This window comes from Spermophilus citellus (genome assembly GCF_964194105.1).
Source record: "Spermophilus citellus genome assembly, chromosome: 10".
Classification (NCBI taxonomy): Eukaryota; Metazoa; Chordata; class Mammalia; order Rodentia; family Sciuridae; genus Spermophilus; species Spermophilus citellus.
This window is the reverse complement of record NC_138197.1, coordinates 73843749-73857572: the sequence shown is the minus strand read 5'-3', so window position 1 is coordinate 73857572 and position 13824 is coordinate 73843749. Positions and strand designations below refer to the sequence as shown.

Sequence of the window (13824 nt, the reverse complement as noted above, 5' to 3'; positions counted from 1 at the left end):
ATCCATCTACAACTAAAATAATAAAAAATAAAGAATCCCTTCCCTGCCTTAAGAAACCCTGTGTATACACACACACACACACACACACACACACGCACACACACACGCACGCACGCGCGCGCGCACACACACACACACACACACACTCTTCAACTGTTTAACTCTTAGGTCTACCTGTCTCCTGATCCTGCAAGGCCAGTTTAAAGACCTTCTAAACACCTCCACAACACTTTTCCTTACTCCATTGCAACAGTTTGCCTATTTTCCATCATTTGTAAACTCCTTGAGAGCAGAGACTCAGGTAGGTTGGTTGGTTTTAATAATTGCATAGTACTTACTATATACTAGGCACTTCTATGTGCTTCACAAATAGCAATTATTTTATCCTTTATAACTCTATGAGGTTAGTCATAGGAAGGTATTACTATGATCCACATTTTATAGATGAGGAAATTGAGCCAATGTCATAAAGAAGTTAATCAACTTGCCCAAGGTCACACAGCTAATAAATAGTAAAGCATGTATTCAGTCTAGTTTCAGAGTCCTCGCTTTTCACCTCTGTTATCTTATTAATCATTATGTCACTAAAACCCAGTGAAGTGCCTAGGAAACAGTAGGTACTCAATAAATACTTCTCCAATAGTTAGAATTACCCCTTACCACCCATACTCTGAGAATACACACTGAGACAAAAAAAGATGTTGGGAGGGGCTAAAACTCCCCCAAAGATGAGTTTGGCTCTCACACCTCTTACCCTTTCAAACTGCTAAACAGGTCCTCTGTGACCTTGTGCACCTGCAGCACATCCTCCCGGATGAGGGTGATGTACAGGGAACCCTGCAGACACAGCTTCCACAGCTTCTGGCACTGGCTATTGGAGTTGAGGCACCCGTGACAAAGAAGAAATCCAACTGTAGGTGGGTAGAGAGTGAGAAGAAGCCTTTTAGAACTTGCTCTCCATGTAAGATGCTGCAACATCTGTCTGCACGTGACCCACAGAACTTACTGATAATCCAGCGCTCCATCACCTCCACGGACAGATACTCACAGGCCATCTGAGAGCAGAGAGACAGAGACACTCAAGCAGGCATCTAACTCAGTGTTCCCTGAAGGAGAAAAGTCTATCTATCTAGAATCTGAACATCAAAACCAACTTTTGGGGTCTGGAGTGTAGCTCAGGGTAGTGTGCCTGCCTGGCATGCCCAAGGCCTGGGTTCAATCCCCAGCACCAATTTTTTTTTTAACCACACTGGATAGGGCTATTTGATAAGCCAACAGCTGGGGAATCTGCCAACAATGAAAAGGAGGTGCTGGAAGTGGACCCAGGGGAACAGGACATAATTGAGAAAAGGAGAAGGAACTGGAGCCCGAGGTCAGGATAAACAAAAGGTTTAACATAACTTCTCTTCAACAGTTCAGAGGCTTTTATTAACAGGAGAATAGAATCCAAAACCTCCTCATCATTTCTTTCTCCTTTGGATTCTTTTATCACACAAATCACTCATTTGACCCTTATTACTAATCTCATGTTACCAGCTGTGTTTTTATGACAACATGACTAATAGCTTTCCTAAACAATATAACAATATGTTCTCTTTTTTTTTGGTACTGGGTATTGAACCCAGGTGCACCTACCCACTGAGCCAAATCCCCAGCCCTTTTTATGTTTTATTTTTTGATACAGGATTTTGCTAAACTACATAGGACCTCACTAATTGCTGAGGCTGGCTTTGAACTCACAATCCTCCTGCCTCAGCCTCCCAAATCAGTGGAATTACAAGTGTGTACCACCCCACCCGGCAATAGTAAGTTCTTTGAGGGAAGGACTTTGGGCCCATTGTAGTTAAAAAAATTTATTCAATGATTGACTCCTAAGCTCAATTTCCTACTGGTGCCCAGTGAACCACTTCTATCCATTTATTCATCCTATGAACAGTTACTTAATTTCTTTTATGAGAAGACACACACTAATCCTGGTCCCAAAGGAAGCTCAATCATGGTTTTGAGCTACAAGAAGTGATCAACCAAGAGGCATATCCTACAAGAGGGCTAACTCTTCCTAGGGCTGACGTTTCCTGAAAGAAGCACCTTCTGCAGAGATGGCCTTGGCCGAGAATGCCTCCCTTAACAGAAGGAAAAGGGAACTCACCGTGTCTGAATTAGCAGGGTTAATCATGGCCGGGGGGCTGCTGATGACACTGAGAAGCTGGGCACTGCGCCACTGCTCAGCCCCCTGGTTCCTCCGGACAAAGAGGAAGTGCAAAGAGAGGAGGGCGCCACTCACAGCCTGCAGGAAGAGGCATGTCAACCCCGAGTGTCAAAGCCGGGTGCAAGCACTTCTGCCTGAGGCAGTCTCTGCTGTCTTAGGGAACTTGCCTTTGTGTGAGGCCCAAATTCTTCTGTCAGCTTCTTCAGAGGGTGGTCATACTCTAAGACCATCTGGCCCAGGCGTGCAAAACTGGGGTCACTGGAAAAAAGCAGAGGACAGAGGAGTTCTAGGCCTTCACCCCGACAGAAATATAAATGTTTGCATGTAGGATAAAGACTTGTGCATAGGTGGGAATTCCCGCCACCTCCAAAGACAGACGGACTAATCTGTGAATTACACCTACAAATAACCACTCCAGGCTCAGGCATGGTTAGACAGAACCATACAATTTGGGGAAGGTCCATGAAAGTTTGTCCTTTTAAGCATCCAAAATAGGGATGGATATATAATAGATATTCCATCAATTTGTGTCAACTAGTCAGAAATCAAGTAGTGTGCCTGTACAAAATCTAAAAGGACATATAAATATCTGAAGCAAATGGGAGTGTGCCCAGGTAGCCAGGCGGACACGTGGGAATGAACATCATACATAGAACAATGTGCCATGTCCCACTCAAATTCCTCCAGTGTTCATTTTATCAGCCCTTAAATGCTTATATTTGCACTACTGAAGTGGGGGAAGAACTGCAGATCATCCAAAATTCATTCCTATTTGGCTTCAAATGTACTAACATATATTACTTACCTCTGGTGGTTTAACCTTACTAGTATTAGTGCTACCAATATTACAAAGAATTGTCTTTGACTTTTGCAATAACCTGAAAAGCAGAGTAGAAGCCAGTCCAGGAAAAAAAAAAAAAGAAAACATAGATCAGAGATAATGCAAACTGGATAATCCACTGATAGATGTTGAAGGCTTAACTACACGTAAAAGTGTACCTTCTTTTCCCTGAGCTGTATGTAGATCATAGGTTCTCCCCTGAGAAGTCATGGCATCCATAGCCTTTCTATCCACCCCCACCTCGTAGCACCACTTCTGAGGCTTCACCTCTCCTTCACTCACCTATGCCCATGCTGCATCTCGTGGGCACAGTTGTACATGCCAATGAGTATCCGTCGATCTTCGATCCGTGACAAAAGCAAAATGACTGACGTGTAAGTCACAATCAAGTCCAGGTAACTTCTAGTGAAATCAAAGTTGAGACTCTACAAGGAAAAAAATACAGAAACCTAAGGACAGAAACCCAATGACTATGGGTCTCCCTGCTTCCCCATCCATTCCAGAGAGTGCTAAATAGACTCTGGGTGAGTCTGTTTTGAAGTAGGAACTGATGGGATCAAAAATTCAGAAGAAGAAAATTGAAACAAAAGCCAGGGAGCTAAGTACAAACTCAAAGATACAAAAAGACCAGGAAATAAGTTAGCATTTGAGGGTTGGAGGAAGTGAAGTAAAAAGTTTTTGTGTAATTTTTGAATTAATTAAATCACCTTGCTGATCTACTTAACTTGTAAGCACATCTTAACTTTGGTAGTTTTTACAAAAGAATTATGGTCCTGAGAGGGACTATATGGTCCATTCTTTCAGTCCCATCCCACCCTATACTGTCCCATCCTAAACCCAGTCTCTTCTTTAATTCTATTCCATAGTAAAAGAAAATTACAATGGATCTTACGATATCAAAATGGCACTGGCAGGCATCGATGGTGTTGAGAAGTTCATATACGTGATCCTGGTGGTGGAATTGAAGATGACAGTGAATTAAAAAAAGAATAGAGAAGATGAGATGTAAAACCAGAATATGAGGGAGAGAGACCACTCCCTTAGAGACCTCCAGGTCACAGAAGAGAGGCATTGTTAAAAAGAAGAAGTTTCTCTGCATGCCATCAGTAGCCCCTGTCAGGAGACTCCACCACATGCCCATGTGTCCACAGGCATGAGTCACGACTCTATCGCACACACTGTCCCTGGTCTTATCATCCCGGCATCCCATTTCTTCACTGGGTAACATGGAACAACTTTAAACAATCGTTTGGCAGTTTCTTAGAAAATTAAATTCTTATTAAGAACGAATACTCTGGGGCTGGGGTTGTGGCTCAGTGGTAGAGCACTTGCCTAGCCTATGTGAGGCCCTAGATTCAATCCTCAGCACCACATAAAAATAAGTAAAATAAAGGTATTGTGTCCAACTACAACTAAAATAAATAAGTAAATAAATATTTAAAAAAGAACGAATACTCTTATTAAGAACTAGAGAGGGGGCTGTGGATGTGGCTCAAGCCGTAGCGCGCTCGCCTAGCGTGCGTGCAGCCTGGGTTCGATCCTCAGCACCACATACAAATGAAGATGTTGTGTCCGCCAAGAACTAAGAAAAAATAAATAAATATTAAAATCCTCTCTCTCTCTGTCCCCCTCTCACTCTCTCTTTAAAAAAAAAAAAGAACTAGAGAGGAATTTGAAGTTTCCCAACACAAAGAAGTGATGTTCAAGCAGATGGAAAGGCTCATTATGCTGATTTGATCACCAGACATTGTACAAAAAGCCAATTATCAGACTGTACACCACAAATACAATTATTATGTCAATTAAAGGAGAAAAACTCAAAATATTAAACATGCTCTTACCATATGAGTTATCAATTGAACTTCTAAATTATTTGCTCAAGTGAAATGAAAAATATGTCCCTACAAAGATTTATAATTAAATATTTATAGCACTGAATGCATAATGGCCCAAAACTGGAAACCACCCAAATGTCCATCAACAGGTAAACATATAAACTAATTGTACCCATAAAATGGTATAGTTCTCAGCAAAAATAAGTCATGAATTACTGATTCATGCAATAACATAAATAAATCTTAAAAATATTATGTTGCATGAAAGAAGCCAGACACACATACACACACACACACACACACACACACACACACACAAATGCTAATTAGATTCCATTTATTTGAATTTCTAAAAAGGAAAACTCTATTCTAGAAAGCAGATTGTCTTAAAGGGACCTATTGAGTCATTAAAAAAAGAAAGAAGCCGGGCGTGGTGTCACAGGCCTGTAATCCCAGTGGCTCAGGAGGCTGAGGCAAGAGGATTGCAAGTTCAAAATCAGCCTCAGCAACAGCGAGGTGCTAAGCAACTCAGTGTCTCTAAATAAAACACAAAATAGGGCTGGGAATGTGGCTCAGTGATTAAGTGTCCCTGAGTTCAATCCCTAGTATGAAAGGAAGGAAGAAAGCAAGCAAGCAAGCAGATCAGTGGTTTCCTGGGGCAAGTAAGGAAAGGTAGAGATTGACTAGGGGGAAAAAAAGACTCAGGGAACCTTTGGGGGTAATGATGTTTGTTAACTTTGACTGTTGTGATACACTGGCATATACAGTTGCCAAAGTTTATTAATATGTATCAGAAAAATATTTTTAACTTATCTTCCTAAATTAACAGATGGGGAAACTGAGACTGAGTAGTTAAGAAACTTGCCCAGGATCAGAGAGCTGGTAAAGAACAGCACCGAGATCCTATGACCTTTCCTATACACAGCCTCATTTGCTAGGAACACTTCTCTACATTCTAATCTGCAACCCAGTGCCTACAGGTTATAGCTGAAGTTCCCTTTAAATCACTACATAGGTCTTATATGCTACAGACAAGAATTAGAGGAGAGGAGCTGGGGATGTGGCTCAAACGGTAGCGTGCTCGCCTGGCATGCGTGCGTGCGTGTGGCCCGGGTTCGATCCTCAGCACCACATACAAAGATGTTGTGTCCGCTGAGAACTAAATAAATAAATAAATATTAAGAACAATTCTCTCTCTCTCTTAAAAAAAAAGAATTAGAGGAGAAAATAATTCATGTTTGTTGCCTTGTTACTTAATGCTAAACACTAAGCTAGACATTTTTCATGCATTATCTCATTGAATTCTCACAAATACCACATGTAGTAAACATTACTTCTATGAGAAGGGCTGGGATAGAGCTCAAAAGTACAGTGCTTGCCTTGCATGCATGAGGCCCTGGGTTCAAGCCAAACACCATGGGGGGGAGGGACTTCTTTAAAGTCATTCTGTTTGTATGTGGTAAAGCTGAAATTTGAAACCTGATCTAATTTAATGCTTACCCTCTTTACAGTGCACCCTAATTCAGTGTCCGTATTTCCCTTCCTGCCTTAAACAAGTCATACCAAACACTTTGGGCTCAGACTTTTACCACCATGGCAACTGGCAGGTGCCCTAAAATACCCTTTGGATTCCAATTCTTTTTCTAGTAAGAGACATTTTGTATGCTTCAACATTCTTCCCACTGTCTCCACCAGCACCTACCCTCTTCCTAACCAGTACCCCAGTTCCAAGATGAACACTCTCTGGCCTGACACTCCCTCAGACTCATAGTCCCCACTGTTGCCACTGTTCTCTTCACTATGTGAGCTAAGAAATGGACTAGCTCCCTAAAGTAGGCACGGAGCTCCCAAGGCAGAGCCCAAACTCTTGCATCATCTGAAGAAAGAGTCCACCACCACAAACTTAGACTGCTCAGAGGGCTAAAATGTGCACATGTCTTTTTTTTTTTAAGAGAGAGAGAGAATTTTTTAATATTTCTTTTTTAGTTTTTGGTGGACACAACATCTTTATTTTATTTTTATGTAGTGCTGAGGATCGAACCCAGTGCCCTGTGCATGCCAGGCGAGCGTGTTACCACTTGAGCCACATCCCCAGCCCCAATATTTCTTGAATATATAAATAATATGTGTTCATTGTAGAAAAATTAGAAAATACAGACAAGCTTCATTTTAATTTATGTTAAGCCACCTATAATCCTGCCCATTAGAAATTCCAATCCTCTGAATATGCATATTTATCTGTGTAAATATACATTTTAGTGACATCTTACATCTTAAGTTATATTATAATTTACTCTTCCATTAAACATGTGAAGAACATTTTTGCATGTCAATTAATATAAACATATGTTACCATCTTTAACAACTGCATAATAACCATTTATAGGTATATACCCCGAACTTTTCACCAAACCTCTGTTTTTATCAGATATATCATTTATCAAGTTGTCATTATCATAAATAATGCGACAGAGTATATTATTGTACATCTATCTTTGCACTTACATCTATTTCCTTAAGACAAATTTCTAGAAGTAGAATTAGTTCATTAATTTTTAACAATTTTGAAATACATTATTGTCTTTTTAAAAGCATTGTATTAAATAACTCTAATGGTTATTCATGTTTAAAAAAAAAGTATGTGCTTATTGTTTAAAATTCAAATAAATATCACCTGTGTAGTACTGCTACCAGAAACTTTTTAACAGTAAGACAAATATAAATTTAAGGATATTCTGAAAAATTTCTAGCCTGGGCTTTTCAAAAAGGTCAGTGTACAAAGGAACTAAACAGACACTTCACAGAAGGAAAAATATGAATGGTCAACAAATATATGAAAAAATGTTCAATGTCTCTAGCATTAGAGAAATGCAAATTAAAACTACACTGAGATTTCATCTCTCTCCAGTCAGAATGGCAATTATCACGAATACAAGTAACAGTAGCCAGGCACGGTGTCACACACCTGTAATCCCAGAGGCTCAGGAGGCTGAGGCAGGAGGTTCTCGAGTTCAAAGCCAACCTCAGCAAAAGCAAGGCACTAAGCAACTCAGTGAGATCTGTCTCTAAATAAAATACAAAATAGGGCTGGGGATGTGGCTCAGTGGTTGAGTAACAATAAATGTTGGTGAAGATGTGGGAAAAAATGTTCACTCATACATTGTTGGTAGGACTGCAAATTGGTACAACCACTATGGAAAGCAGTATGGAGATTCCTCAGAAAACTTGGAATGGAACCCGCTCCTCAGTATATACACAAAGGACTAAAAATCAGCATACTATAGTGACACACCCCCATCCATGTTTATAGCAGCTCAATTTACAATAGCTCGCTATGGACCCAACCTAGTTGCCCTTTAACAGATGAATGGAACAAGAAATATATACCCACTCAGTATTTGTATTTGGTATTTGAGGTATTTGTCAGTAAAGGGATAGAACTGGGGACTATCATGCTAAGTGAAATAAGCCAATCCCAAAAAAACAAAAGACCAACTGATCTCTCAGATAGATGTTGACACACAAATTGGGGGCAGAGAATAGAAGTTCATTGGATTAGACAAAGGGGAGTGAAGGTAAGGGAGGGGGGATGGGAATAGAAAAGACAGTAGAATGAGTGACATAACTTTCCTATGTTCATATATGAATACATGACCAGTGTAAATCCACATCATATACAATCATAAGAATGGAAAGTTATACTCCATGTATGTATAATATGTCAAAATACACTCTGTCATGTATATCTAAAAAGAACAAATTTTAAAAAAGTTCAGAGTAGCCAGGTGCAAAGGTGTATGCCTGTAAACCCAGTGACTCGGGAGGCTGAGACAGGAGAATGGCAAGTTTGAGACCAACCTCAGCAACTTAGTGAGGCCCTAAGGACTTTGTAAAACTATCTCAGAATGAAAAAAATGTTTAAAGGGCTGAGAGGTAGCTCAGTGGTTAAGCAACCCTGGGTTCAATCCCTGGTATCAAAAAAAAAAGTCAGTGTCATAAAGATAAAGACTAGGAACATTCAGATTAAAGACTAAGGAGACAAAACTAAATCCAATGGAAGCTCCTTTAACTGGAGAGATGTGGATATAAGCCATGTATCAGCCAATAGTGATACAGACAATGGTACATTTCCTGAGTATGAAAGTTGTATTAGAATTATGTAAGAAAATATTCTTATCCTTAGTCTATAGCAAAGATAGCTAAAATATTTGGGGAAGGAAATGTCATGATATTTGCTACTAACTCAAATGGTTCAGAAAAAAATAGAGTGATAATCAAATGCAACAAGATACTAGTAATTAGGAGATCTTTGCACAGGTTGAATATATTATCCAAGAAGCTTAGAATCAAAAGTGTTTCATATTTCACCTTTTCTTAATTTGAATATACCAGTATACACATGTAAGATATCTTGAAGATAAGACCCAAAGCTAAGCACAATATTCATTTATGTTTCATGTATAACTTATTCACGTAGCCTGAAGGTAACTTTATACAATATTCTTACTTTGTAAAAATGTACTTGAGTTTTGATCACTCCCAGTCACATGAGGACAGATATGGAATTTCCCACTTGTGGTAGACACACACATCAGTGCTCAAAATTTTTCAGATTTTCAAACATTTCAGAATTTAGATTCACAGACTAAAGATGGTCAACCTATACTACTCTTGGAATTTTTAGTAGGTTTGTAATAAAATATTGATGGAAAATAATTTAGTGTTTTAAAATTCAATGAATATTAAAAAATATATAATTTCTATAGAAAACTACTAAAACTCAAAAGGCAAAACAAACAGGCAAAGGACATAGACATTTTTCCAAAGAAGACATACAAGAACATAAGAAGCCAATAAGAACATAAGAAAATGCTCAACATCATTAATTATTAACAAAATTCAAATCAGAACTACAATGAGGCTAGGTAAGTAGCTCAGTAGGTAGAGGGCCTGGGTTCAAGGCCTACCACCACGAAAAATAAAAAGTGAGGTAATATCTCACACCCAAAAAACAGAGAATAACAATCGTTGGCAAAAATGTGGAGAAATTATAACCCTTGTGCACTGTTAATGGAATACAAAATGGTATAGCCACAGTAGAAAACAGGAGGGCAGTTCCTCAAAAAATTAAAAATAGAATTACCATATAATCTAGCAATTCCACCTCTGGGTATATACCTGAGAGAATTAAAAACAAGATCTCAAAGAGATAGTTGAACATCCATGTTGATAGCAGCATTATTCACAACAACTAAAACACGGGGGTATCCATTTATGCATGGATGGCAAAATGCAGCTTATCTATACAACAAGATACTACTCAGTCTTAAAAAGGAAGGAAGTTCTTCAATATGCTACAACATGGATGAAACTTCAGAACATTCTGCCAAGTGAAACAAGCCAGTCACAAGAAGACAAAAATACCACTTACATAAAACACTTAGAGTAGTGAAAATAATAGAATCAGAAAGTAGAATTGTAGTCTCCAGGGCCTGAGGGACAGGGAAGATGAACAGTTATTGTGTAAAGTGTGTAGAGTTTCAGTTTTACAACATGAATAGAATGATTGTACCACATTATGAACGTATTTAATAGCATTGAACTGTATACTTAAAAACAGTTAAGAGGATAAATTTTATGTCCTATGTATTACAATAAAAAATTTTTAGCAACTAGAGAAATACAAATCAAAACCACACTAAGATTTCATCTCACTCCAGTCAGAATGGCAATCATCAAGAATACAGGCAACAATAAATGTTGGCAAGGATGGGGAAAAAAAGGTATACTCATATATTGCTGGTGAGACTGCAAATTGGTACAACCACTATGGAAAGCAGTATGGAGATTCCTCAGAAAACTTGGAATGGAACCACCATTTGACCCAGCTATCCCACTTCTCAGCTTACACACAAAGAACTTAAAATCAGCATACTACAGTAACACAGTCACAGCTCAATTCACAATAGCTAAACTATGGAACCAACCTAGGTGTCCTTCAATAGATGAATGAATAAAGAAAATGTGGTATGTATATTCAATAGAATATTACTCAGCTTTAAAGAAGAATGAGATTATGGCATTTGCTGGTAAATGGACAGAGTTGGAGAATATCATGCTTAGCAAAATAAGCCATCCCAAAAAACCAAAGGCCAAATGTTTTCTCTAATATGTGGATGCTAATTCACAATAAGTGTCAGTGGGGTGGAGTGGGGAGACTAAGGAAGAATAGAGTTACCTTAGATTAGATAGAGGGAAGTGAAGGGAGGAGAGGGAAGGGGATATGTGGAAAGATAGTAGAATGAAACAGACATTATTTATATATATGATTGCATGACCAATGTGATTCTACAACATGTACAATCAAAAAATGAGAAATTATATACCATCTGTGTATATCAAAGTGCATAAGTGCATTCTACTGTTATGTATAACTAATTAAAACAAAAAAATTTAAAGAAAAAAATGGAAAAAAATTTAAAGTATGGTTTAGTAAATTGAAGCCAATCATAATACATCTCCAAAGATAGTTACTTTTTAATATTTATTTTTTAAGTGTAGTTGGACACAATGCCTTTAATTTATTTATTTTTATGTGGTGCTGAGAATCAAACCCAGAGCCTCGCATGTGCTAGGTGAGCACTCTACCGCTGAGCTACAACCCCAGCCCCAGACAGTTACTTTTAACAGTTTAATGTCTAATATTCCAACTCTTTCCTGTGTAAATACAAAGAGTAATGTGCATAAAAGTTTATGTATCTTTTTTGGGGGAGTGTACCAGGATTGATCGGGGCACTCTACCACTGAGCCATATCCCCAGCCATATTTTTTTTTATATTTTATTTTGTAGTTGTAGTTGGACACAACACCTTTATGTCACTTATTATTTTTATGTGGTGCTGAGGCTCGAACCCAGGGTCTCCCACGTTCAAGGCAAGCACTCTACCGCTGAGCCACAATCCCAGCCTTCCCAGTTCTATTTTTTATTTTATTTAGAGACAGGTTCTCACCGAGTTGCTTAGCATCTCGCTTTTTGCTGAGGCTGCTTTGAACTCACAATCTTCCTGTCTCAGCCTCTTGAGCTGCTGGATTACAGACGTGCGCCACCGTGCCCAGCAAATTTATGTATCTTTTACAATACAGATATGATATGTCATACGCTATTTTGCAATTTGCTTTCATTTAACAATACAACTTAGATATCTTTCCATATCAGAGTCTCTCTCTCTCTCTCTCTCTCTCTCTCTTTCTCTCTCTCTCCTGTTTTCTCAAGAACTTGTATTAAGCAACATAAATGAACATTTAATAAGGAAGGTATAGCCTCTGAAAGACTGTGCCTATGTTGGGGACTTGGGCTTAAGAGAGCTCACCCGAAATTCCATGACATCCACAAATGACTGGTAGTAGTTGATGAGGAATCTAGTTATCTCAGCTTTTTCCCGATGTACTGGTCCTAAATGTTGCTGGGAGAAAAACAAAACAAAGAAAAATGCAAACTAAGAAGAAAATTGATCAAAGTAACTCAAGGAGTAATACCTAAACATTGGGTTGAATTAACCAGGACAGAGAAATTAGAAAGTCTCCACTGCTCTCCAAGTCTTTGAAAAGAGACTCTCTAGGTAGGATGGTTTTATTTGAACCTGACGTGATACAGAGGGTTAAATGAGAAGAAATTTCAAGGTCCCTTTCAGCTGAAGAGATTTACTATTTATGTCAAAGACAAAAGAAGCAGAATAAGAAGATACCACAGGTAATATGGGTGAAAAATCTAGGGCTAACGTTCAATAAAGGAAAAGTGGGGGATATTCCACTAGATGCATACATAACTCTAAGCAGCAAGGAAATATTGAGTGGGAAACGGAAACAACAATAAAATATTGCACCCTGTTGGGTGGGTAGAGCTGCCTTGTTCTCCCAAGTGCAAAGTGTTCTCATGAATCTTCTCAAGGAGAAAGGGGTGATGCTTTGCTCCAGTTCAACCTGGAGGACTCCCATCTTATCTCAAAGTCCTAGAGACCTAAAGCTTTACAACAACCTGAAGCCCTGTGGTTGAGCCTAGAAAAACAAAAGGGGCTACTCCATCCCCTGCCAAGTTTGTAGAGAAACAGTCAAAAGACAGAATCTGAGCCCAGTGTGGAGTTTCTCTGAAATCAGAGAAGGGGAAATCAGGACCAAGTGCTCACCGTGCTGTTTCGGACATCTATGTTGGGAAATTTCTTGTTGATGTACTTGAGAGACGATTCCATGGTCTTGTCCAGTAAGAAAGGTGGTTTGGATTTGGGGTCTGAACAAGTCTGCACAGATAAACCACGCAATACCAATACGTTACCCTTTCTCCTGCCCCTTGGAAACACACGTCTTCCTGCATCATTGATTCTCATAATCTCTTTTAGGAAATGGCAATCCAACAATTAATTATAAAAGCAGGTGAGTAAGTCGTGAGCATGTTCTAAGACATTAAGCCAACTATCTCAGATCTTAATAAACAACCTGGGATCTTGTCTTGCTAGGTAAAGCTTAACATTTACTGTTTCCAGCACAAAGAGGAAGCAGTTTCCCCGCCCCTCAACTGAATCCGGAAGGCATGAGAGAACCAGCTGCTCAGGAGTTACGCTTTGTGGAGACTCATTGTCACGGTTGTGTCCATTATATTAGAATCTTATCCAGAGGACATTTATAGGAGACTAGAGGACTCAGAATCTGTGTTTCTGGTGATTTGTTGTATTAAAATGTACAGAAGTACCCTCCCTCCCACAATTTTCTCTTCCAGGAACTTCCCACATTTACCCCCACCCCTTTTTTTTTCAGGTTGTTGTTTGTTTTGGCACTGGGGACTGAACCCAGTAGCGCCTTACCACTGAACTACACCCCCAGACCTTTTTATTTCCATTTTGAGACAGTCTCACTAAATTGCCCAGACTGACTTCTAACTTGCAATC

General features: G+C 39.1%; 1 protein-coding gene across 1 annotated transcript in view; it reads right to left on the bottom strand.

The window, feature by feature from the left end:
- Positions 1 to 13824, bottom strand: part of NCKAP1L (NCK associated protein 1 like) — a 50330-nt gene that overhangs the window by 35725 nt on the left and 781 nt on the right. Inside the window, exons 2-9 of the mRNA XM_081311916.1 lie at positions 13069 to 13179; positions 12256 to 12348; positions 3943 to 3999; positions 3333 to 3475; positions 2377 to 2467; positions 2150 to 2287; positions 1007 to 1055; positions 755 to 911 (exon numbers count right to left, since the gene is read on the bottom strand). Coding sequence (XP_081168042.1) covers positions 755 to 911; positions 1007 to 1055; positions 2150 to 2287; positions 2377 to 2467; positions 3333 to 3475; positions 3943 to 3999; positions 12256 to 12348; positions 13069 to 13179 — 839 coding nt within the window. The remainder of the gene's footprint in view (positions 1 to 754; positions 912 to 1006; positions 1056 to 2149; positions 2288 to 2376; positions 2468 to 3332; positions 3476 to 3942; positions 4000 to 12255; positions 12349 to 13068; positions 13180 to 13824) is intronic.